This window comes from Vigna radiata, chromosome 7 (assembly GCF_000741045.1).
Source record: "Vigna radiata var. radiata cultivar VC1973A chromosome 7, Vradiata_ver6, whole genome shotgun sequence".
NCBI lineage: Eukaryota > Viridiplantae > Streptophyta > Magnoliopsida > Fabales > Fabaceae > Vigna > Vigna radiata.
This window is the reverse complement of record NC_028357.1, coordinates 45,878,487-45,903,062: the sequence shown is the minus strand read 5'-3', so window position 1 is coordinate 45,903,062 and position 24,576 is coordinate 45,878,487. Positions and strand designations below refer to the sequence as shown.

The 24,576-nt window shown below is 32.1% G+C and overlaps 5 protein-coding genes across 21 annotated transcripts; 2 read left to right on the top strand and 3 right to left on the bottom strand.

Annotated features, from left to right (window-relative positions):
* Positions 1-1,152: 1,152 nt before the first annotated feature.
* LOC106765708 (enhanced ethylene response protein 5) lies at positions 1,153-6,853 on the bottom strand. Of its 5 annotated transcripts, none has more exons than XR_002668834.1 (13): positions 6,474-6,853; positions 6,269-6,362; positions 6,083-6,172; positions 5,282-5,347; positions 4,965-5,054; positions 4,648-4,704; positions 4,000-4,061; positions 3,533-3,629; positions 2,573-2,649; positions 2,415-2,489; positions 2,187-2,292; positions 1,850-2,067; positions 1,153-1,229 (listed from the first exon to the last, which is right to left on the bottom strand). XR_002668834.1 is itself a non-coding variant. In XM_022783939.1 (12 exons), exons 1-12 carry the CDS (start codon positions 6,776-6,778, stop codon positions 1,936-1,938), a joined length of 1,251 nt encoding a protein of 416 aa, XP_022639660.1. In that variant the 5' UTR covers positions 6,779-6,853; the 3' UTR covers positions 1,277-1,935. The 5 variants fall into 5 exon arrangements, 2 of the variants coding, with proteins under 2 accessions (XP_022639660.1, XP_014505899.1); XR_002668832.1 differs by lacking the exon at positions 1,153-1,229 and adding an exon at positions 1,277-1,712; XR_002668833.1 differs by lacking the exon at positions 1,153-1,229 and adding an exon at positions 1,277-1,707.
* Positions 6,854-7,884: 1,031 nt separating this feature from the next.
* Positions 7,885-8,895, bottom strand: LOC111241998. The gene is made up of 2 exons (XM_022782973.1): positions 8,684-8,895; positions 7,885-8,583 (listed from the first exon to the last, which is right to left on the bottom strand). Exons 1-2 carry the CDS (start codon positions 8,751-8,753, stop codon positions 8,318-8,320), a joined length of 336 nt encoding a protein of 111 aa, XP_022638694.1. The 5' UTR covers positions 8,754-8,895; the 3' UTR covers positions 7,885-8,317.
* Positions 8,896-9,732: 837 nt separating this feature from the next.
* Positions 9,733-12,822, top strand: LOC106765869 (extracellular ribonuclease). Of its 2 annotated transcripts, none has more exons than XM_014650637.2 (8): positions 9,733-9,934; positions 10,024-10,252; positions 10,385-10,455; positions 10,524-10,588; positions 10,823-10,909; positions 10,986-11,116; positions 11,642-11,747; positions 12,030-12,822. In XM_014650637.2, the coding sequence occupies exons 1-8, from the start codon at positions 9,756-9,758 to the stop codon at positions 12,200-12,202; spliced, it is 1,041 nt and encodes a 346-aa protein (XP_014506123.1). In that variant the 5' UTR covers positions 9,733-9,755; the 3' UTR covers positions 12,203-12,822. The 2 variants fall into 2 exon arrangements, with proteins under 2 accessions (XP_014506123.1, XP_014506124.1); XM_014650638.2 differs by having other exon boundaries at positions 9,734-9,934; positions 10,391-10,455; positions 12,030-12,821.
* A 4,507-nt stretch (positions 12,823-17,329) lies between these two features.
* On the top strand, positions 17,330-22,547 carry LOC106769224 (ribosomal RNA processing protein 1 homolog). Of its 12 annotated transcripts, none has more exons than XR_002668831.1 (3): positions 17,330-19,053; positions 19,743-19,881; positions 22,409-22,547. XR_002668831.1 is itself a non-coding variant. In XM_014654748.2 (2 exons), exons 1-2 carry the CDS (start codon positions 17,457-17,459, stop codon positions 19,781-19,783), a joined length of 1,638 nt encoding a protein of 545 aa, XP_014510234.2. In that variant the 5' UTR covers positions 17,330-17,456; the 3' UTR covers positions 19,784-20,085. The 12 variants fall into 12 exon arrangements, 3 of the variants coding, with proteins under 3 accessions (XP_014510234.2, XP_014510236.1, XP_014510235.1); XR_002668825.1 differs by having other exon boundaries at positions 19,743-19,901; XR_002668824.1 differs by lacking the exon at positions 22,409-22,547 and adding an exon at positions 22,268-22,395.
* LOC106766747 (probable xyloglucan endotransglucosylase/hydrolase protein 23) lies at positions 22,132-23,848 on the bottom strand. The gene is made up of 3 exons (XM_014651488.2): positions 23,293-23,848; positions 22,936-23,129; positions 22,132-22,644 (listed from the first exon to the last, which is right to left on the bottom strand). The coding sequence occupies exons 1-3, from the start codon at positions 23,551-23,553 to the stop codon at positions 22,248-22,250; spliced, it is 852 nt and encodes a 283-aa protein (XP_014506974.1). The 5' UTR covers positions 23,554-23,848; the 3' UTR covers positions 22,132-22,247.
* Positions 23,849-24,576: the final 728 nt, after the last annotated feature.

Sequence of the window (24,576 nt, the reverse complement as noted above, 5' to 3'; positions counted from 1 at the left end):
AACGATAAATCCAGATCTGGATTCTCTGAAATATATATTAAAAATTAATTTTGAAATGGTGTACTTAGAAATAGAAAACATCCATTTCGGGTTGAACATTTCAAAACATACTTTAAATCTAAAACATATTTTCTATACTTCTAGAGATATTTCTAAATTCAAAAATAATTTTCAAAACATTTAATCTCGAATATATAGATCGAGTGTTCCAGAAGATATTTTTCAGATTTAAAATTATTTTTCAAACTCTCAATTCGAAAAATATTAGAAAAAGACGTATAAAACATTTTATTATAATTTCAAGAGAGAAAGTTTGAGAATGTTTAATACGGTGTAAGATAAAAAAAAAAAATGATATTTTGACATTTTTTTACAACATTTTAATATCATTTACTTATATTGTTCTAAAGTTATTTCACAATCAATAATAATAATTAAGTATTAATTTAAACCAATCATATAATAACACATAAATAATATTAAAATATTATAAAAAAATATTGTCAAATATATATTATTAGGAAAAAAATATCTTTGAGTACTCAAATTCTTTTCAATAGATGAAATTTTGGATTAAATATGTTTTTAGTCCCTTTACTTTGGGACGATTTTGGTTTTAATTCCTTTTTCAAATTAAGGTACAATTTAGTCCTTCAATCTTAGAAAACTCTGGTTTTAGTCCATTTTACCAAATTCTTTTAACTTTATTTACTGTTTCAAACGTGTTTCTCAATTAACATTGAAGCAAAAATGTGTTAAACAGTGTAAACAATCCAAATGTTATAATAAAACGTATTTAAAACAGCAAATAAAGTTAAAAAAATTTGGTAAAAAAAATTAAAACTAGAGTTTTCTAAAGTAAAATCACCCCAAAGTATAGGGACTAAAAACATATTTAATCCTAAATTTTTTCTACGTATTGAATTTAATTATTTTGTTAATATAACATATTTAATATATACTTTATTACTTGATTTCCTTTTTGTTCTTAGTATGTTTCTTCATTAACTTATAATAAATAATAAGTTATGAACATTTATTTTTTAATTATTTTACTTATAGAAATTCTTAGTTTTATAAGATATTTAAATTTAAAATTAAACATTAAAAAAAAAAAAGGCTTTGCTGACTCCTTTTTTTTTTAACTTTTTCAAAATTTTACAGGTTATTCTATCCCAACCAAATATCAAATAAGCCTAATTGGAACGGATGACCTCACATTGCTAGCCCTGATACAAAAACAGGCAGAAAAAATATTATCGTAATATCTTCGATCAATTGCAACAAGATCATGGCATGCTTTATCAGTGGATCACACGAATCATGCACGACTTCAATGTCTGATAAATATATCTCTGGATCTTCGATACAACTAGTTTTTTGTTACAGTAGACAAAAGAATTCGAGTATCATCCAACACATACAGCTGCAAAACTTCGAAAATATCTCAACGTTTTCAGAAAACAGAGAAGATATTAGGAGATTAAGACAAAGAAAAAATAACCAGCTGCAGCTTTAACTTTAGAATTTATCAGTGGTGATTAGGCAGAGTAGAAAGCAAACACACATGAAAAATCACAATTTTGTATGTCCAGCATCGACAAAGATCCATAACACCAGGACAAGAGGTTAGGTTATTGCAACTAGGTCAGCAGCATCTTCAACAGTTTATTTCCACCTAGCATCTTTGCAGCATACAAGTGGAAGCTAAACTACAATTCAATGTGTGGGAGTTAGCATCGTCTAAACAAAATACTGATGAATTTGCTTTTAAAGTGAAGCAGCGCTGTGATATTTTGATGACCCAAATGTTTGGGAGAATTCTCAAGCATTCAATACAATAACTTACGGTTGAAAAAACTGTCACAGTCACCAGGTCATTAGCATTCTTCCTCACCCCCTCTGAATTTCAGTCATGAATGAATGACATTGTCCCTAAGAATTGACAGGTTTTCCATTTAATTTAGGGAAAGGATCTTGCTTGCTCAATACAACCACTTTGCTTTTGTGGGCAAAGTAACCTTTCATAAGATTCTTAAATATAAGAATGGCCATTATACACTCTACCTGCAAAAGCATCACATACCATAAAACAAAATATTACTAAAAACATATCTTCCTTCATTTATTTTTGGAAGAACAAGTTGTAAGTAGTATAAAGCAAGGAGGAACTTTTAAAAAGTTACCTCATCCACGTCCATATCAATTTCAAGCCATTTCAACGCTTTAACAATAACATCTAACTTCACCTGGTGAGCTCTGTTTGGGTCCTTCTGCTTTTGAATGATGTAACTGCCATATAACAACCCAGTAATAATAAAATGAAAATAGAGATTTCAGTAAATAGCCAAGTCATTTATCAATCCTAATATACTTTGGAATAAGAGGGTGCAAAGGTGATACTGGATTCTTACATCTTCTTTACTAATCTCTGGTAAACTTGAAGTTCTAACTTCTCCAGGACAAGATATACGCCTGATCTCAAGAACCTACAAGTGAATTCTATTATGCCCTCTTGATTAAACATAGAAACAACGAATCACAATAATGAAAGAATGATGGGCAATTATACCGGTCTTCATGATCTTGGAGTGCACGTCGAAGAAGCCGAAGGTCACCCCTTCTTAGAGCTTGTACAATATTAATATACTGTCGAAATTAAAAACAAATACTAAAATTAACATTTCAAGGCACATAAAGATGTAAATACTGTAAATGTCAACTACCAAATGCAATAACGCGGATGCATGTCTTCTCGGGAAGGAAAATTATTCTGCAACATAAATAGGCACTACACATTTTTCCCAGAGCTTGATGAAAACGAAATTTTTTTCAAAACTTTTCCTTTGAATGAAATGAACAAATTTCCTAGAAAAGTAACCATTCTGAAAATAGGTGACATGATTCATGAAATTCTAACAAACGGGTATATACCACATATCACATTACTAATTGTAGCAGAAGCATAAACATAATAACCATCATCAGTACCAGGATGATCATATTTTGAACATAAATTATTCTATTACGAAGTATGTTTATTAAAAAAAATCTTGTAAAAAGATGAGTTCCAATCAGGAACTTGAAGGGGTATATGGCCACTTGAATCATAATCAGTTTCATTTATTTCATTCTGACTTGTCTGAGCAAGGTAGCCTAGTCACTAATTCATAAATTTATTGAGAAGCAAAAATAAAAGAAAATAAGGAAAATGAAAAAAAAAAAATCTCTGAGCTCAAATTTGGTTGTGGATAAGTTAAAAACCAACTTTTGGAAAAGTTAATATAAGAAAGTTTTTGCAAATTAATTTATGTAGAAACTAATTTTAACTTATTTTTCTTTCTTATTTTCTTCTACTACAAGTGTTTATGAAAGAGTTCTGTCCAAACAAGCCCTAAGGGTTATGGCTTATAAGGAAAATAACAGATTTGACACCTATGGCATCTAAAAGGTTCACAATTAATAAAAATAAGACAAAAGCATTTACAGTAACACAGAGAAAGATGAAAAGTAAAAATTCTCAAGAAAGCACCTGACATACCTCAAGTAGATTGTACTTCTCCAAGAGACTGATTTTAGGTAATATACCTATCGAAAGCTTCACTGGAATTAGATGTTTAAGTATCATCCTATGCCCAAAAAAACATTAAGTCATACACCTTATACTCGAAAAGATAGTTTATATGGTTTTCTTTTATTACATTCCTTTAACTATGAGATGAAATTTTTTATCGACCAAAGCTATTCAACCTCTAACAGGTACCTATTCATTTAACTTACTCAGATATTTCTTTTATTGGCTTAGTAAAAACAACAGTATTTAACAGATAAACATATGAAAAAGTTTGAGTTAAAGCTTGGTCATAGATGTGTCCCCAAAAATAGACATATTTATAGTGTATGTATAAGTATAATTGCAAGTAAAATATATACATACAACCAACTCATTAATCATTTCATGCAAATGCAATGTACAGAGTTGGCACACCTGAACCAAACCTTATATTGGCTGTACTTTGAGGATTGCAATACTTCAGGGCATACGATAATTTATAATCAGCCTGTCGAATTAGAAATATAAACTGTATAAATGATTTAATAAAATTTCAAAGGTTATATTTTCATTGTTATTTGCTGTTGCTGGATAAATACAATTCAGGTAAAATTGGAGATGAAACACCTGTGAGAGAATAACAACAACAATCAACATACAAGCAAGAAGCATTCACTTTTAACTTTTTTTATGAAAGAAAATGTGTTCGTTATAGTGCTTAGCTCTTCAACTCTTTTATTAAATTACCTAAAGTGTTATTTTCAATCATCCAAAGGTTAATAATTTGAAAATAGTGACAATGTCGTTATTTTACTATTTTGTTCCCTTTTTTCTTTAAAAGGCTGATACAAAACTGGGGTAATATCCTTCAAAAAATTAGTAATGATAATATACTTAAAACAAGAAGTAATATTTCCATTCAGTTTTACTTTCAACCATATAGGAAACAGTTCTCTATTGAAAGTAGATCAACTAAAAAGGAATTTGAACAAGGTACTGTTACCCAAAATTACAAAGCACACGTTACAGAATGTGCCCAAACATAGTACACAAGCAGGTCATAAGTTCAATTGAGAGAAATAATAATTACTTACAGCAGAAAAATTTTCATTGAATACTTCTAGACGACCGGTATAGTACATGTAAGTAACCTGAAATACATCACAAAGATAGATAATCCAGAAAATATGTGTATAATAAATTGAATTTAATCAAAATACACTAAGTGTATAAAATTTTACAAGGTCATCCAATCATAGGTTGTCAGTGCATGGTAGAGTTATTGACTTGAGTTTCACACAATTATTTTGAATTACGTACCTAAAATAATTTTTAATTGGTTGGTAGTACAAAAGTCTTCAAATTAACACAGCATAAAAATTAAACTCATACAAATTAATTCATTTCTTACCTTGTCTCTTTTGGGAAATTCCTCAAAATCAAATATACGTGCAGTTTCAATGCTTCTTATCACGCTACGACAAAGGTGAACTGTGCCAAGCTGCAAGACATTAACAGAATAAAAATCAAACTCTAATTTCAATTTTCAACCACAAATTTCATGCCATCCCAGTCTGAGCCAACCTTCCCTGATCCCACTGGACATGTCACACATACAATTACTCCAATATACAAGTTCATATTAGTGCAAGTGCATATCAACAAATGAGATCATAAACTATGAAAGTATGAACCGTTAAAAAGGGAAGAAAAAGCAGCAACAAATACCTTAAAGTAAATCTTGAATAATTGACAAGTTACATATAACGCTCCAACACGCTTAGAGCCTTTTCCCTGGAATGGAATTGAGTTATGATTTAGTATAATACCTCTGAAAGAAAAATTCTACACAGTCACTTGAACCAGTCAGCAATCAATCAGCATAGAAGTATAAGTTGCACAAAGAAAACACAAAGCATGCACAATTTGTTTTCCTTGGAAGGAAAGTAGAAATTTGGCTATCTCCGAAAGTAAGTAGAACAGCAGAAGAATACGCAGATACAGCAGAAACAATTCGTTTAGTGAGTGGTACACGAACAATTAGGTTCTAAGATGGCCAAATATAATACTATAATAAAGTGGAAATTTATAATAAACATTTTTTATGTTTAATTTAAATGTTATCAACGGCTAAATTTCACGTGTTTGATGAGTGTTAATCCCATTATCTCCTCTACCACCTAGTTCTAATAGACAAGAAATTGAATTACGCCATATCTTCAACAACAAGCATACTAATTTTTTACGAAAACACGTATATTGGTAATGGCTAGTGTTTATCTTCTATATCTAAGTTTCCCGGAAGATATAAAATCAACAGCACTATTTATGGGCTTCACAGCAAGAAAAATAAATAAATTAAGAGAGAGACAGAGAGCAAAATACTAAACCTAGCTACAATAATGTTTGCGAGAGTTTAATAAAGGCGTCAATGACACAAACTTGGATTTCAAATTATCGGTACCAAACTAAATTTGAAAATATAACTGGATTTTAAATGAAAACGAGTTGACGAAAACAATCACATACCGCAAGGGTGCCAAAAACTTTCATAAGGACGGAACCAGCGCCTTTCAGCTTCTCAGGAGACTTCCCATTGGAAGCCAATTCTTTATCAGCCTAAAATTAAAAAAATATATATAAAAGAAAAAAATCACACAACCCAACCAAAATTCCAGAAAAAGAGAAAATATCATAGCGAAGTATAAAAATTACCTTCTCCGCAAGAACCCTAATATCGTAAACAATGACGTACAAAGCTTCCAGAGCCCACGCGGATTCCCAATTGCGAAACTCCTGGATAAACGCACTGAACTCCGAGGTTCCAATTTAAACACAGGAAAGAATTAAACTCAATTGAAACAATTCAAATAACAATAAGAAGAAGAAGTAGAAAAAAAGCGGGGGAAAGTAAAGTTACTTGGCGGTTTTTTCGAAAGCGTTATAGGCTTCGAGCAAGTTGTTCTGGCGGTAGTTTTGGAGGGATCGGAATAGGGGAACGAGGATGTCGGCGAACTGAGAATAGTTTTCCGATTGTTTGATGAGTCTGTTGGCGTCTTGGAAGAGATTGAGAGCGTCGGCGAGAGAGAGAAGGTAAGGGGAATTGGAGGAGAGAGCAAAGAGAGACTTGAACGAACTTCCATCTTGCGACGAAACGGCGTCGGAAAAGCGATTCAGATACTCTGTTATCCTTCTGTGAGCTTCTCCCATGCTCATGTACGCCATCGCTAATTGCTACTACTTCCTTCCCAACTCTCTTCCTCCACCTCCGAATGACAACACTCGTTCCCAGGTGCTACTGAAAAAATGCTTTCGTGGGAGACAAATTTTGGGCTTTTTCCTCACTCCTTAGGCCCATTTCCGGACCGGCCCACTATCCCAAAAACTAAACTTAAACGTAGATTGAATAATGATTTTAAGAAACTCTTGTTGTGCTTGATTGTATGATCTTAACTTGACTTCTGTAATAAATAAATAGATCAAACCAGACCAAATACTCCTTACATGCCACACAACCTATAGGTAGTTTATTACATTGATTTATACAAATATGTTTAAGAAGAAACCCTAAAATTATAAATTTTTCGCATCATCAGTTCAACTTAATTAAATAAAAGTAATTAATAATTACAATCTAATTTAAATAAAAGATATTAAATATGAACAATTTGTTCTTTGGTATTGAATATGCTACAAAAATTGCTATAATCTTGATGAGTGCTTGAAAATTTAAAATAATGAGATAAATATTTTTATTTGTTTACCTTTTATAATTAACTTTATCTATTTAATTATTGGCTTTTTGTTGTTAAAAATAAATATATAATTGATATCTTGTTAATAGGCATATTATATGTTTTTGCTCATGTAGAAGGTGATAACGACTAAAATTGACACGCCAATAGCCTGCCACACGTAGATACTAGTGCTCTTGAATTTTGACTAATTGACGATATTAGTATTTGTTTTCATTTTCATCTATAAGTTGGAAATAATCAGAAAGTTGTGTTGGATATATTAGTGTAAATATTCTACTTTACAAACTCATTAAAAATAATAGTACATATCACTTTTAAAACTATACTATTACAGAATTGCATTTTATACCCTAAGATTCAATCATTCTTTGTGGCCCACAGATTTGCAACCACACTAACAATAATTTCTTCCGTACATGTAGACAAAAGGATACCGATTGCTTTTAGCTAGATCCGCAATGCGTGCAACTATGCTAAGATGTGATTGAAGAATTATTATATTCCAAGTCCTAAAGTAAAAGCCGTAAAATAGATCTTCAAAATTCAACTCTTCGATCTCTATATATTCGCTCTGTTCGACTAATAACTACTACTCAAAACACTTCAACCAATACACGTCACAAAAATCAGCGAAAACAACCATCAAATACTTCAAATGCATGTATTGTGACACCGATTGATGCAACCTCACCACTCGTTCCATTCAAACCTGTCACTATACTCAATGCAGAACTTCAGTTGCAAATTTTAAGCCGTGTTTATCTTTGTTACCTGTGAAGAAAAGTTGAAACAAAATACTACATCTTCCATATAGCGGTTCCTAGTTAGCAAAAAACACACAGGGATTTTCCTAGCCTTTCTTTCCCCTTATCTGAGCAGAGAGGGACAATATAACATACCAGAACTCAAACTTCTTCTATTATTCACATAATTATGAAATAAGGTTTCATTCGTTGGCATGTACAATACGTTCACATTAATTCTTTTCAAAAACTTGATCATTCGTTCAATTCACTGAATGGCTAGTCCAGAACAAAACCCTGGAAATAGATCTTTGCTTGCACCCACGCTTGCGAAATTCTGAGTTGTTGGAGCTTCTCGCCGCTTCCATTTGGTCATGCTGAAGACTTATGTTCAACATGTTCCACATCACCTCAACATCTCTGTACCCACACATTTGCACATCATCACGAAGCTTTAACAACCCTCCACTGATTCCACCACAATCATTGGTGTATTCACCGGTTCCACCAACTCGGCCACCGGAAATCCCTGGTATAAGGTAAAGCCGATTGTATATATATTGTTGTAGATAGACATAATTACAAGTATAAAGAATGAATATTTAAAAGAGAAATTTAGAAGGACCCACTTGATTTTCGAAGCTTGATACGAGCAGAGAGTGCAGTCCAAGTTTTTGTGATCTTATGCCACCAACCCATGTGTGAAGTGAACAGAGAAATGAGGCATAGAATAAGATTAATGGTAGATTATTTGAAAGAATAGGTAGAAGAAGAAGAAGAAGAAGAAGAGGAGAAGGATATATATGAAGAAAAGGGGTTGTTTATTTAATTGGAAAAGAGAGAGGCACCGAAATCCATAACACGTTGGTTTATGCAAGTGCCAAGCGTCTCGTGTTGCTACATTCCACAAGGCCCCCCTGCTATCGTATCGCTGCTAATACTTCAAGTACTCTGTTCGTATGTATGATATGTTTTGTTTCCTTCTGTGTGTTTTCTTTTCGATTTGCCTCTCTTTCTCTTCTTTCTTTTCTTTCCACTTAGGCTCCTCTTGTCACTTTCACTCATTCACCACCACCCTCTTTTCTATTTACTATTCCCCTTAATAATAATCTTCTTATTTAATGCTTTATTTACTCATTTTAAATAAATTCAAATACACATTCTGTGCTGTCTAATTGGAGTTACTCTATTTATTTAATTCTTTTCTAATTTTATTTAAACTTAATAAGACTATTTTATAAATTGCATTAATAAAATTTTCCCCTGTTCAATTCTAATAATCTCTTAGTCAACATTCTTTACGATTCTTTAATTACTTTCATATTGCTGGGAAATAAACGCATGCATCTTTTTAACAAATATATTAATTAGACCACCTTAAAAAAATAAATGAATTGCACTAACGTTACGTATTTCGAAATTAACATACGACCATAAATAATAAAATTAATACTATTAAAAGTGATTTAATGTATACTGAGTGTTCAGGAAAAAACAATGACCATAAAACTTTTTTCATCAAATTTTAACAATTTTACGTACTTTTCTCACACCATTTGATACGTTTTTGACAAAGTTAAAAAAAGTTAAGTGGTTATTCTTTTTTACGTTATGGTGAAATTATTCTCATCCCAGAATAAAAAAGTTGATATCATTATATCTGTTGTGATGTGGATAATAGTTTATTCACCCATTTCAAATATGAGGCTAGGCTCAACGGAGCTGATCCCAACCCCATTCTTTTCATGCCGCCGCCACTTCCCGACACTTCAACTTCACATACTCACCGGAGCAGTGCCGCCGCGCCGCCGCCGCAATTGGGTCGTCAGTTCAAGCCGTCTGAAATCTCCGATTGCAATTTATGGCAGCGTCAACGAGAGGTGTGTGTTTACGTTTTACGGTGCCGGCTAATGATCCGTGTTGTCATGGTTGTGATATGCGAAGCTAAGAACTACTTTCTTTTGTTCAGGACATGTTTTGATATGTTGTGGAAATGGCTTGCTAAACTTGTTTCCTTTTACTTGCTATCTCTCAATCTGGCTGCTGCAGCCTCTGATTATCCAATTCCCTCTACTTATCCCTGTGAAGACATTAGCAATTACTATACTCCCGTAAAGAATTTAGGATTAACTGGTGAAGCACTCAAGAGACAATTGAATAGCATCATTGCCCCACACCATTCCTTGTCCTACCGAGAGGTCAATGGGGGTTTAAATATACACGCTTTGTCCATTTTTATTTGCATCTTGTGCAACTTGTATTCTTCCCTGAACTGTTAACTGTTGTTGTGGTATCTAGAATCTTTAAGCTTAACTGAAATGTTTGTGTAGAAACAGGTGTGGGATGCCCTTAAGGTTCTTGATGCTGCTGATGTTAATAACCCAGAAGCTTCGTCTGAAATGTATTGACTTGCCATGGCTTTTAATTGCCTTAGCTTGTTTTTATGTAACTAATGATCACGATGTGCAGAGTTGAAATTTACTCCTTGAGAGTTGTCCCAAAACGGTTATCAGGAAAACCAGAGGGATGGAACAGTGAGTCAACTAATCAATTTGTTAGACTTACCGTGATTTGGATGTTAGTTTCTCGCTATCCTTTACTATCATAAACTTTTTTTACATTTGCTATTTTGCTAGTGTTCTAACATGGTTATTCTGTGCTCATAAATTTGTATATAAAGGGTGAATACGTAGCAAAGTGCTCAACTTCTCAAGTGTTGGACTAGTGTAGAAATATAAGAAACTTAGTTAAGTAATTTTGTTTCACAGGGGAACATCTATGGCCTCGTTCTTATGGGCTGAGCAAAGGTCCATCTTTGACTGACATACATAACATTCGTCCTGCTGATGTAAATGGTAAGGAAAGCCACTGCTCCCTCATTTACAAGTAAAGATTGCAATTTCATTTGCTGAAGCACCAAGTATCTCTCAGTCAATTCATCAAGGGGGAACAAGTACTATGGTGAATGCGTTACTAGCTCAACCAAATGTTTGAGGCCAGCTAACAAAGAAGCTGCTTTCGACACTGAAACAGACAAGCAGAGCTGGGCACCACCTATGCAGGTCATACTTTCTCTCCTCTTTTCAAAATTATCAGTTTCAGACCTTCATATTTGATATTTCATGAATATTGACAATGCCATGATTGACTTTTAAAATAAAAGAAACTTTGGTTCACATCAATAAAAAAGTTTTATACCAAGCCTATGATATAAAGTAATCAATGTTATCTCAACTGAACCAATAATTTTCAAAAACTAAATATAAATTTAAGAGAAACGAAGAATGTACAAACTTGAAATTAATTTCAAACAATTCAAATATTTTCCTAAATTTAAAAAAAAAAATATATATCTAAACAATATATATTTTCATGAAACATTTTAAAGTCTAAATTAAAAAACAATCATCCAAATGCAACTGATTTTCACAACTAACTTGTAGTTGCAAACTAATAACAATAATTAAAGGAATGAGATAGATGGTGAAAGTCTTGATATTGTAGTTCATCTATTTGGCATTAGATTTTATGTTTCTTCATTTAGACAATTGTCAGTATAAAACTTATTGAAGTTAAACTAATCTCAGGTTAGAGGAGATATAGCAAGGGCATTAATGTACATGGCAGTTTGTTATGGTTTCCGGCAACCAGGGGAAAGTCCAGGTCTTCAACTCTCGGATACCCCTAACATTGGTATGTTGAACTTCAACACTTTAGATATGGAAGTTCTCATTCACAGTGTATTTGGAATTTTAGCACAAACCCTTAGGGAGAACATGCCTTGCATAATAATCCTCAAATTATTGAGTTATCTCCGGATGATATATTTTTCAGTAGTAATTTTATCATCCCACAATTTGATGAGAAGATTAATTTGTTACATTTCAGTTCCTCTTGTATATTTTTTTAGTCTTTTCTTTGATAATGTTTAAGGGGAAAATGATGACAAGTTAATGAAAATAATATTGTATGCAGAAAACAGAGAGATGGGACTCCTTACCACTTTATTAAAATGGAATGAGGTTGATCCACCTTCAAGGGAAGAAAAACTGAGAAATGAGAGGATCTGCAAATTTTATCAGCATAATCGGAATCCTTTTGTTGATCATCCGGAGTATGCCAATCTTATATGGAAACAAGCTTATTGAAGACATGCAAAACAGGGTAAAGAAAGATGAAGAATGTTATTTAGTTTGAAATGTTAGAGTCGACCTTCAATGGATCTTTAGAGCAGAAAATTCTTCCGTTATTATGTCGGTGGGTCGGTTGTTCTTACTTGCACCAATCTCCTTCATTCGTGGGTTGCTTCTATACGTGTTCTTGAAATGGAATTTCGATCTCCACCTATGAATGTCCCGTGACACAAACCACTAATGTTCATAATCATTAAGTCTAGTTTACAAATAAAGTTCCGGGAACTAGCATAAGTAATTTTGGACTGCTGTGCTCTTAAATCGAGGGTTGCTTCTTCCTGCACCAATAAAATTTGTAATTCCACCAATGAAAGTATAATAAAAACAAGGCATTTACAAACTTGGTCATTGGTGATGGTGAATCTTTTAATAACATGGAGATTATTTAGTGGCAAAGAAAGAATAATGGAATTAGGGGTTTAAGGGTTGCAATCGTGAGAAAAGGAAATAAATATTGATTTTGTTGAGAAACCATTGATGGAGGAAACACTATTGTCAGGAAACAAAAGTTATGCCATTGAAGGAAATGGAGGTGCTGGGGATGAAGTGAGTGAGCAGCAGTGTTGAAGAAGCGAAAGATGAGTGATTTATTTTATATTAAATTTTTCATTAACGGTAATGAGGTGATTTCAACGAAGAGATGGGTTGTAAGAAGAAAACAATGGGGTGCAGGAAGAAGTAGCCTAAATTAAGTATTTGTTGCAATGTCATAATAGTTCAAATCCCCGCCACCTTAATTTGATTTATATGTTTAGTCAAGTATGTTGTAGAAACAAAAATCACTCAGAATAGCTTATCTATTACTCAAATTATAAAATCAATCAATTTACATCACTCCTTCACACTCTCTCGATCCAAATTATATAAAAACTACGAATATAAAAAACGACTCGTACAAAAAATCCAGCTTCGCCAAAAATAAAAAAAAAATAAAAACTATTGTGTTACATTTGTGATGAAAAGTTCCCATCAACACATATGTGCCAAAACAAACAATACATAATTTTACATATGAAAGAAAATGACTCAAAGAATAAGAAGTGAACCCTTCTGATCATTATCATTTTGTTGGTTAATATTCATTAGATTACCATTTCTCTTATAATACTTTTGAAAAATGTTTTGGGTTTGAAACCATGAAATTCAAAAGCTCTTTAAATGGAATTCAAGTTTAAATCTTACTACATAATGACAATTCAAACAACTTATTTCAATTAAAATTGGTATATTATTTAAAATTACCTATGAATTCACTTCCAATTTCATGATTAAAAAATTTATACTACATTTAGAATATCTAAAAAAGAAACTATAATATATCTAAATCGACTTACACCAAATTCTTCCACAAATTTCAATCCATTACTTCTACCAAATCAATAGTTTGTTTTAGTGAACTTATCCATGGAACAATCATCATCAAAAGTCTAAATAATCATATCTTATATACATATTTTGTAACTTCAAAAAAGTGGTGGACTCAATCAATCTTTACATTAGTAGTTTGGACAAGTCAATACATATTATTAAATCACAAAAGACAATAAACAAATTATGAAAATTGTTTGAAATTTTTAAGAATTTTGGAAATATTAGAAATATAAAATATATGAGATATATAAGAGATGTTCTATGGAGAAAATTTATATTTTATTTTATTCATGTACTCAAAATATATATATATATATATATATATATATATATATATATATATATAAGCAAAATGTAACATAATATCAAATACCAAATATTCACAATATGTTAATATTTACGATATGTCAATATTTACCATATGTCAATTTTGATTTTTTAATTTTATAAATCTAAAAATAATAATTAATTTCTAAAATTGAGAGATATTTTAAATTTGGAATATTTCCTAAAAACTAATTTAAATTAAAAAATATATCAAGTAAATATTCTCAACATTCTTCTGTGTTTAATAACTATTTATTTGAATTTCAAATCTTTAAATTTGACTCTCAATCTTTTGGTGTTTGATTTTGTCCTCTCTTTTTTTTTCTTGTAATATTTGTTTTTCTCTTTATTTCATGGGATCTTATCATCATTCAATTTAACATTTTTCATTTGATCTCTTTCTCTATCAATAATATCTTTTCATGATAGTGACATCGAACCTCTTATGGGTGTTAGAATGTAAATTTCATCTACTTCCTTCACTTTCACATCAAATTCCTCCAAAAGATATTCATTTTTATTTTATTTTGATCATTCTTTTATATTTTCTTCATTTATAGTCCATTCCTCTTTGAAAATATTTGACTTGTTGAGCTCGTTAAAATGTTATCGATCGTGATATAATTTGTACAATCACTATTTATAATTCAATCTTTTGTAAATTTGTTTATTGTAACATATGATGATATAAGAAGTAGTTTATCCTTTAATTTGTACTCTACAATCTTGACATTTTCTTGAGGGTCTTGGAATTTGTTTGTCTTTTTCACATGTTTTAATTGATCGCATTTGTGACATTTTACTTTGGTCTCCATAATGCTTGTTAGGTTGGTGATTATTTTTATTGCATTAGGGACAAAATAGAAATACATGTATATTGTTTTATCTCTTTCTTTTTGTTGCTCTTGATTATAAGAGCATGCTCTCCCAATGAAGTAAAACACCTTCTCTCATTAATTTTCTTTTATCTTATGCTTTCACCTTCTCTCATTAATTTTCTTTTATCTTATGCTTGTAAGACATGTATCGATTCTGTCAAAGTAATTATAAATAGATATTTTGTATTTTCTAATGAAATAATAAATGTTTCATATTTTTTTGATACCCTCGCTTAAATTTTCTCAAACAATTTGAAAACTCATTTCCTAATGATTTTACAGTGTTAGTGATACTCAACAATTTGAGAATCTGTTTAAGTATTTCTTAATTGTCTCAAACGCTTTCATCCTATGTAATTCAAATTATCTTATCAAGTTCAAAACTTTAATGCCTCAAATATTCTCATTTCCTTCGTATTTTCTTTTTAAATAATCCTAATTTTTTTGGTTAACTTTAAAACCAAGATGATATTAGAGAGGATCATTTATGAGACAATAACAAACAAACATGACTTTGTCTTTCCCTTCTTCGTCTTCCTTTCCTTTTGTACTTTGATTTGCGATTTCTCAAAATGGATCATCATTTTCCTCCATGTTTTTTCATAAATTTAGTTTTTTTAAATAAATTATAAATTTGCATTTTTACTACTAACTATCACAATAAAAAAGTATAATTACGACCAGTAAAAAAAATTCTTTCATTCTATAGCTTCCATGAAAATAATGTATCTTGATACAACTATTGATTATTTTTAGAAATTTTAGAAATATGAAAAACATAAAATAAATAAAAGATATAAAAAATTATGTTATATGAAAAAAATCATTTTATTTTATTCATATATTTTATATATAAAAGAAGATAACAAAATATAACGTAATATCAAATATCAAATATTTATAATACATCTATTTTAATTTGTTAAATTTTAATAATAATTAATTTAAAAAATTGGAAATACATATTCTCACCACATCATTATATTACAAATAAAATAAACATGAAAATTAACTAGCGTCATTGTATTCGAGTTATAAATGTTCACAATTAAACAAAAAATAAGATATGATGTTTATATCTTACAAAGGAACAATCACTAAAAAAAAACTCTATCATGTAATGGAAATAATCATATAATAAAGTTGAATTGTTTATCCAAATCATAAGATCTAATGAAACCATGTGACTTACAACATACAATAGTGATTATATTGACAACCACGATAAAGAATTTTACAAATACACACTTCAATAATATTCTGGCTTAATATCGCTTTTGGTCCCTAGTTTGGGAGATTTTGTTCAATATGGTCTTATCTTTTTTTTCTTTTTAATAATAATTGATCATATTTTTTGAAAAAACTGTTCAATTGACTCCATTTTGGTTTCGACGTCAATAAGTTCTTTCATGCATTCACCTATCCAAATGTTACTTTAACAGTCCTGACATAATGTTATGTTAAAAATCATGTCATCATCGTATATAATAAGGACTATAATAAATAATTTAAACTTGAATATGGGATCACTATGAACAAAAAGGACTCAATTGAACAGTTTTTTCAAAAGGTGAGATCAATTGCTATGAGAAAACAAAGGTAAGACCATATTGAACAAACCCTCCCACACTAGGGAAAAAACAGTATTAAGCCTAATATTTTTTAGTTTTTTTCATGCTTACATGTTTCATTTCAATTATATTTATGGTATTTCAATGCCATTTGTTTATCCTTATATACCTTTAACTTATAAAAAATCCAATTACTCCTATATACATTTTTTATTATATTTAAATGTTTCATCATTAAATATTATTTAACATGTTTTAAAATTAATTTTTGATACAATGACTTGAATCTATTATACTTTAATAAATATAAATATAAATACATAGTAATGTTTATGTCAAATAACTTTTTTATCTCAATTAAATTTATAGTAATTATAAATCTATGTTTTTTAATATTTAAAGCAAAAATTTTCCAACTAACCAATAATAATAAATTTTAAATTTGTATTAAGATAGTTTATATTTTAATATTTAGTAAATAATTAAATTATATTTAATACAATTTGAAACCATTACTTTATTTTTTTTTTAAATTGTGCTTTGTAATGATTTTTTTAAATATTTTAATTTTTTATGAAGAATAATTAAAAAGTAATGTAATTAGTTTCCTTTTTTACATCAATCATTATCAATAATAATTTATATTAAAAGATAAATTAAATAACGTCTATGAATATCCATTCATTTACATTATTTTATTATTTAAGTTTTTTTAGTTTTATTCATTATTTAAAAATATTTAATTATCTATTTTTATTCATTAAATTCTTATTTTGCAGATTTGAAAAAAAGAAAAATCAAATCGAAATTCCGATTTGAGATAAATGAATTTCGACCATGAAACGGAATTCTAAACCCGTCAACTTTGATAAATAAAATAGAATTGAGTTTAATTGGGTCAGTTATTTTAAAAAAAATATTATTACAGAAAAAAAAATCTAAAAATCAGATTGTTAAAACCCGCAGCGGGCTGCTACCGCCGTACCTGTTAGGGTTTTGTTAAAAGAACTCCAAAGGCGTTGCGACGGTGAACGCAGCAGCAACTAGGGTTTGTGTTTGGGAATGGAGGAGGAGCAGGCGTCCCAGGTGGGTCGGTCTCTGATCAAGCAGCTGGCGTGCTGTAACAAAACCACCAGAGAGAAAGCCCTTCGCCTCCTCCTCAAATCGTGGCTTCCTTCGCAGTCACAACCCCTCTCAAACGACGACGCCAAGAAGCTCTGGAAGGGTCTTTTCTACTGCATGTGGCACTCCGACAAGCCCCTCATTCAAGCCGACCTTGTCGATCGCTTGTCATCTCTTCTCCTATCCCTCCACCTCCCTCTCTCCGTCCAGTACTTTTCCATCTTCCTTCTCACCATGCGCCGCGAGTGGTCCGGAATCGATGCCCTTCGGCTCGACAAGTTCTACCTTCTCATCCGCAGGTTCGTCTCCAAGTTCTTCTCTCTACTGAAAACCAATTCCTGGGATCTCCAACTCGTGGAGAGCTTAATGGGTGTTTTCGACGAGGGGACTTTCTCCGCTCAGGAGAATAAGGCCCACGGGAACGGAGTTAATTACCACATTGCCACTGTTTTCCTTGAGGAGCTTCGCTCTTTTCTACCACTTAAGCAGCAGGTTCTGGAAGTGTTGTTGAAGCCGTTTATTTCCGCTTTGGGGAGGGTCCACGATAAGGTGTTGGTGGGGAAGATTAGGTCTGGCGTGTTTGAGTTGTTGCTTAAGAATGGGAAGGCGTTGTTGGGGATTAAGAAGAGTGGGGACGAGATTGCTGATTCCAGTGACGAGGTTGTCGTTCTTGGAACTGTTGCCTTGACTATGGGGTTTTCCGGGAGGTTATATGAAATGGGTTCTTCTGCTGAGTGCTGGCAGGGAAATAGGAAGGTGCTGTTTGCGCTGCATTCAGAGTTTTTGAAGTTGGAGAAGGAGGCTGTGAATTCGGGGGTTCAGATCCTGATTCCTGATGTTGTTGATGAAGAGGAAGTGCCGGAATTGGTTCCACTAGGGCCCGCAGAGGTTGTTGGTAATGGTGAAGTGTTGAAGAAGTGTGAGAAGGATAAGGAGGTGATTGGTAATGGTGGCGAGAGTACGGAGAGGAGGAGGAAGAAGAAGAAGAAGAAGAAGGGTGATTCATCTGATCTCGCTGGTGCTGCGCAGAGTGGCAAGGAGAATGTGGCTAGTGAGAATGGTGATAATGCTAATGATGGAAACGCGATGGTGTTCAGTGAGACTGTGATTGCTAACCTGCAAAAGCAGTTTGAGAAAGTGGCGGAGGAGACGGGTTTGGATGAAGAAGCTGCAAGTGTGTCTGATTCGCCTGAGGTTGTGTCTGCTACCTCCAAAACTGTGTCTAAGAAGAGGAAGAGGACAAAGAGTTTGAAAGGGAAGGCCTCCCAGGATTCAGCTGATTTGAATGGCGTTGTTGGTAAAGAGAGTGCCGTGGCAAAGAGTGGAGAAAAGAGTGCAAAGAAGGTAAGATTTTCAATGAAAAATAACTTGGTGTGGAAACCACACAGTCCTTTACCTCCTCAGAGTTTGAGGTTGCCTCCCTCTGCGACACCCAGAGGAAGTGCACTCAAAAAGGGTGTGCCTCCGGGTCCCATCAGGGAGATGCCACCTCCTATCAAAAAGCAAAAAATGAAGAAGGCCAGGAAGGCAATTAAAGGTGTTTCTCCATCTGTCAAACGCCTGAAGAAATTAAAACTGCGTGCTGCATGAATGATTTGATTTACTGAACCTTGTTAGGATGTTATGTTTCCATGTCTTGTTTTTGTCATACAGTTTTAGTTTTTTTTTATGAAATTTTTGGAAGTTTATTGTGATAATTCATTTCTGCTGCACCAATTGAAAAGCAATTTGTCTTGTAGTTTTGGGTGACTGTATTTATCCACAGCTCCTTGCTATGATGTGATGAAAAAACTTTTAAATGCTTGATGATTGCCTTTTGTGTAGCTGAAAACGATAATACTGAGGATATGATTTCTTAAACATATCCTCTAATTCCTCGCCCTTGAACTGTGGGACTGTCTTCATAGTAGTTTCAACTAATGCTGAGACATCAGTTTGCTATATTTGAGAAGTGTGATAGGATTATTCATTTCAAACCATCACAATGAATCTCTATGGCTTCTTCTTTTCGAAGTCAAGCTTTTCTGGTGCCAATTTGTAAGATATGGGTAGCAAGTAGAGGATTTGCCTTTCTTTTGAGAATGAAAAGAAGGGTTGTGAGTTTTGTATCAGCAGTAGGTGTACCTGCTGATATTTTAAGGCGGATAAGAAGTTGAGAACAACGGTTCATTGCTTTGCACTGTGTTGGAGTCATTAGAGTGATACCTCACTTCTGGTTATTAACAGGCAAGTCTATAGGTTCTTTGACATTGGCGGTGCACTGGTAACATGACGACAATCAACCCGTTCACACCTCGCGTGATGTGTTAAGAAAACAAGGGAGGAATACTAGGGCGTTATGGATCTGCGGTACTCAAGCCTCCTGGTGAATTTTTGAGACATTTTGTGAGTTATTTTTGCTATTCTTTTATATGCTTTTCTAATTCTGTTTGTGTACATAATACAGATAGGCCATCGTAGGAAAAAATATATACTTTTTAGGTTTTCGGTGCAATAGAACATGAAGTTTTTGACGCAAGAAAAGCTTATATCAATTACTTTCGATTCTCTGTCGTTGTTCTATATAAAATTCTCAATGTTGAGCCCAATGACCCCCATATTGCCTGTTTAGTTCGTTCGTTGCATTTGGTTCAAGCATGATATTGATTTCATCGTCAAAGTTGGAGTATGGATATGTTCTCTGGGAAAGTCTTCTTTTACATTCCCGTGAAAATTGTTGATTTTCCTTGGGAATGTAGAGTTCACCTTCGAATCATATGATTTGATAAGGTTTCGATTTCGTTTTCAGGGCTATCGGTTTTCGTTTTTCTCTTTTCTGTTTAGGGGTGGGTTGATTAACGTCCTAAGGTTTTTAGGTTGGACTTGTGATTGTGATGACAGCTCATTACCCCAAAGTGGTTTCATGGTACTTTATTTTGTCACGGTGCTGAAAATTAATGGTCTTGACGCAAGCAAATTGACATCAAAGTGGAGTCACTTTTCAAACATTTAATATTATAATTCAATTACAGTACCTAATATGAGGTTGCCAATACTGTATATATTTTTAATAATCATTTACCACTCATTTATAATTTCTCTTAATAATTGACACTATAAACATTTACATTAATAATTTTACTTACAAAGCTATCTTGTCATATCTCTTTTTTCTCTTCATTAGAATATGGTTGAATTTATATGTAATGCATTTTAGGGAATTGATTTAAATTAGTATACGATGTATTTTGATGAAATGAAATTAAATTCTATTTTAACCCGGGCTATTGAGACTGTCAGAAAAATTAGTTAAATTTGAATTCATCTGTTCCTAAAATTTGCGTAATATATATTATGTGGGTCTTTTTATGCTAGATCTTATTTGAATTTCGTATTACATGATATGTCTATTAAGACTCATATCTTAAATTTATAACTTTAACTCAGCAGAATAAATTATATACTAGTTTTAAATGTTAATTTAGTTAATTATAATAAGTAATTATAATTTAATTTATAGATATTCATGTTTTGGGTGTAATATTATCACACTTATTCCTTCTCGATATAGTTGAGCACGCCACTTCGTCTCAACCTCTCATTCAACCATACTCTAGTGGAGCATAATAATTTTAAGAAAAAACAAATAATTTTCACCATACATTAAAAAAAAAAATAGAAAATGAAATATTCGATCAAATAAGACGGTGAAGAATCTATCCGACCCAAAACGAACATGATGTATCAAAGAGTCTATAGACAATTATTTTGGAATAAATAATCAATTTAGTCCTACACGTGTTTATATATTGTCTTAATTATGATAAAAAATAAATTATAGATTTATGACAAAATTAATTTTAGTTGAACTCATCATATGATTGGGATAATTAAGTACATGTTATTTTTAATAATTGTTATGTGTTAAGGAAAGAAATTAATCAAGAAGTTTAAATAAAACTAATATAATTATTAATTTTTTATCCTAAATATGCAAATATTGTTCTTGTATGAAATATTTTTGTAATTCTTGCATTAACTTATTTATCCTTTATTTTATTAACTTTTTTCAATATATTTGCACGGTTAGATTATGTAGCACCTATATTATTTATCTCATATTATTTTACATATTTTATGGTATAAAAACTATGTCTATTATAATTGCATAATTTCGAAAGCATTTTCATTCAAATATAATTTTATGATATAAAAATCTTCAATGGTTGATGTTTACAACCTTTATTGAATTGGTAATATGTATACTTAAAAAACTAAACAAAGACGACAGAGAAAAGAAAATCCCACCAGCTAAGCCTATTACTAAATCAACCTCAATCTAGATTTTTGTTGACCCAGAAAAAACATAAAACTTATTCTCATTTTTTAAAGTATGACCAAGTGAAGATAACTTTTATATTTGAATTCCTCAAAAGTTTATTATTCTTTTATATTATGATCTGGAACATTCTGGTTTTTCTTAGATTTTTATTTGACCTCTTACAATTGGAGGAAGAAGATAATGAAAATCAACCTTAATTTATTCTTTTAATCTATAACTCTCCAACAAATTTATTATAACCAAAATTACAACGAATCTCATTTGCACACTATTTCACAGACAATAGAATGTAGATTGAAGTATAAACCAGAGGACCCAACAGTATTTTTACTAATTTACACAAGACATGAAAGAAAAAAAATTGAACTCTGCTAGGTGTGAGAGGGTTATGATATGAAATAGCTTTTTTCTCATGCGATTGTGCATTCAGGAGGAAGACCTTGTGGGAAACGCTTGGTATCTGTGCAGTAGTTGTATATCATGTAGTTCTTTTGCACCCACTGAATTCTGGCTTGCCCTGTTGCATCCATTGATTGCTTCATCCATGATTGGTTTGATGATGGATTGTTAGATGAACAAGATGACCCTGAAGAAGAAGTCCAAACACATGCTTCAGCATTGAAGTTCTTGTAAGAGGCTGTGAATGGGGCTTGACTCCAATCAGTTTTCACTAAGCCTCCTCTTGTGGCCCAGTCATCAGCATTCCAAAGGCTTGAATATATTCTCATGGCTTGGTTTTTGGGAAAAGAAACCCCTTTTGATTCAAGATTCTTGAATTCCCTTATGGGTGTCCCATCCACAGAGAATCTAACATGAGCATAGCAAGAAAAGGTTAATCATAAAGTTATTACAGCAGCTTCTGGTTTTTGTTTATTTACCTTCTCAAACAGATATATAGTGTAAGAAATGTATATTGTCATTCAAGGATGAATATCTTTGTCTAGTAAGTTTTTTTTTTAATTTTATAGTACTTATTTTAAAAACTGTATCTAACAACAGTTTTATGTTTGATTATTAAATTAAAAATAAGGGCATAGTCTGCATATGTTTTTTGTCAAGTAGGACATAAAGAGAGAAAAGAGATATGCATGTATTTACATGATGCTCTGAGGATTCCAAAGAATGGAATATGTGTGGAAGTCTTTGGTGGGGTCGAACCACAGATAGAACTGTTGTTCCCTGTTACCTTTCCCTTGTGTGAAAACATTTGTATGAAGAATATAAGGATCACCACTCAAGTTGCCCAGAAATTCAAAATCTATTTCATCATGAACATTTCCAAGAGAAGATAGCTGCAGCAAACAAGTATATAGTTAACATCTTTCTTTATATGTATAATACCAAGTTTGCACTGATCTCATGCAAAATATTCAACACATGTAGCTGATGATGTGGTAAAACCAATAAAGAGTTATATTAATTAATGAAGAACAGGATGAAAGTTAAGACACTTACATAATAAGCTGTGACTGTGCCTGCAGAGTTACCAGGCACGAGCTTTAGTTGCATGTCAATTTTTCCAAACAAGTATTCATCTCTGGAACGAAATCCAGAGCCAGAGGCCTTGTCTAGGGACAGAGTGAGAAGTTCTCCATTGTTGAGGATTTTGGCACGACCATCACCCCAAGTTATCTCAAAGTCTTGGTTGAAGTTACCAGCAGAGACCGCAACCACATAGCCTAGGAAAAGAAGGGAAAGAAATATCTTATTTGTCATTCCAAGAAGTGGTGCCTAAGTTTGGTTTTAATTAATTTGGTTGGAAAATATTGAGCAAGAGAAAGAGAGACACAAAAGGCCAAGAGAAGTATCTGGTGAGGGTGGTAATGCATGCAAAGTTATGAAACTATATATAGGGAGTGTTTTTAAGAGGAGGCAATTATGGTCATTGGGTTTTTGGAGGTGGTGGAAGTGGTTGGGAAAAAATTACAAACGTGTAGAGTGCAATTGGGTTGACTTGTCTTTGATGAGAGCTAGCTTCGTGTGGGACCATGACAGCTAATGAGGGCTGATATCTATATCCAAATGTTCTCCAATTATATGGGTCCTAAACCCAAAGTAGTTTTTATTACTACTATAAATTGAATGTGCACATAATTGCACTTGAAAACTTTGGTTTTCAAACCTCAAATCAAATGGCAGCTGTCTAGGTTATGGTGCTGGTATTGTTTTAGTTAATAGTTCCACAGAATCTACTAATTACAAGGTACTAATATTAAATAATGGTTCCTTTTCTGCCAGTTGGAAGAAGTGGTACTGCCTCAATTAACACCTTTTTATCTAACATCAAATTTGTTTAGATTTGGCGAGACTAATAACTTTATCCCAAAATCAGAACATACATGATACACAAGGCTTTTGGGAGATAATTTCCCTGTTATTGTCAATTAATCAAGTGAAATTTAGATAACAGTTAGGCCCCTAGCTAAGATTTCTATTAGAAAGTAGATTTTAAAGCCTAATTCAACTTCACAAAATCGACTAGAGATAAGGTCAATTTATAATATATAAATGAGGTATAAACTTCATTTTACAAGCTGATTTTGTAAGATTGCTAAAAACTCACTTCTAATATAGTATCAGAGTCATGGTTAAAAGCCTATCCTAGAGATGTTTCTTGTTTCTTGAGCATTTCTATTCCACCCGTTGTCGGGCCGCTATTGGACCATCCAATTTCTATTATCATGCATGAGATGTCTATACCTTGACGTGAAGAAGGTGTATTGGAAGTCCTACGTCGAC

Coding starts and splice junctions, on each gene's coding strand:
- LOC111241998 (XM_022782973.1), bottom strand. CDS start 8,753: ATGGGTTGGTGGCATAAGATCACAAAAACTTGGACTGCACTCTCTGCT. Junction 8,584..8,683: donor TATCAAGCTTCGAAAATCAA/GTGGGTCCTTCT, acceptor ACCTTATACCAG/GGATTTCCGGTGGCCGAGTT.
- LOC106766747 (XM_014651488.2), bottom strand. CDS start 23,553: ATGACAAATAAGATATTTCTTTCCCTTCTTTTCCTAGGCTATGTGGTT. Junction 23,130..23,292: donor GCACAGTCACAGCTTATTAT/GTAAGTGTCTTA, acceptor TGTTTGCTGCAG/CTATCTTCTCTTGGAAATGT. Junction 22,645..22,935: donor TGGAATCCTCAGAGCATCAT/GTAAATACATGC, acceptor TGCTCATGTTAG/ATTCTCTGTGGATGGGACAC.
- LOC106765869 (XM_014650637.2), top strand. CDS start 9,756: ATGAGGCTAGGCTCAACGGAGCTGATCCCAACCCCATTCTTTTCATGC. Junction 9,935..10,023: donor TATGGCAGCGTCAACGAGAG/GTGTGTGTTTAC, acceptor TCTTTTGTTCAG/GACATGTTTTGATATGTTGT. Junction 11,748..12,029: donor CTCGGATACCCCTAACATTG/GTATGTTGAACT, acceptor TATTGTATGCAG/AAAACAGAGAGATGGGACTC.
- LOC106769224 (XM_014654748.2), top strand. CDS start 17,457: ATGGAGGAGGAGCAGGCGTCCCAGGTGGGTCGGTCTCTGATCAAGCAG. Junction 19,054..19,742: donor GGCCAGGAAGGCAATTAAAG/GTGTTTCTCCAT, acceptor GGTTATTAACAG/GCAAGTCTATAGGTTCTTTG.
- LOC106765708 (XM_022783939.1), bottom strand. CDS start 6,778: ATGGCGTACATGAGCATGGGAGAAGCTCACAGAAGGATAACAGAGTAT. Junction 5,348..6,082: donor AAGTTTTTGGCACCCTTGCG/GTATGTGATTGT, acceptor ATTCCATTCCAG/GGAAAAGGCTCTAAGCGTGT. Junction 2,293..2,414: donor CAGAGATTAGTAAAGAAGAT/GTAAGAATCCAG, acceptor GTTATATGGCAG/TTACATCATTCAAAAGCAGA.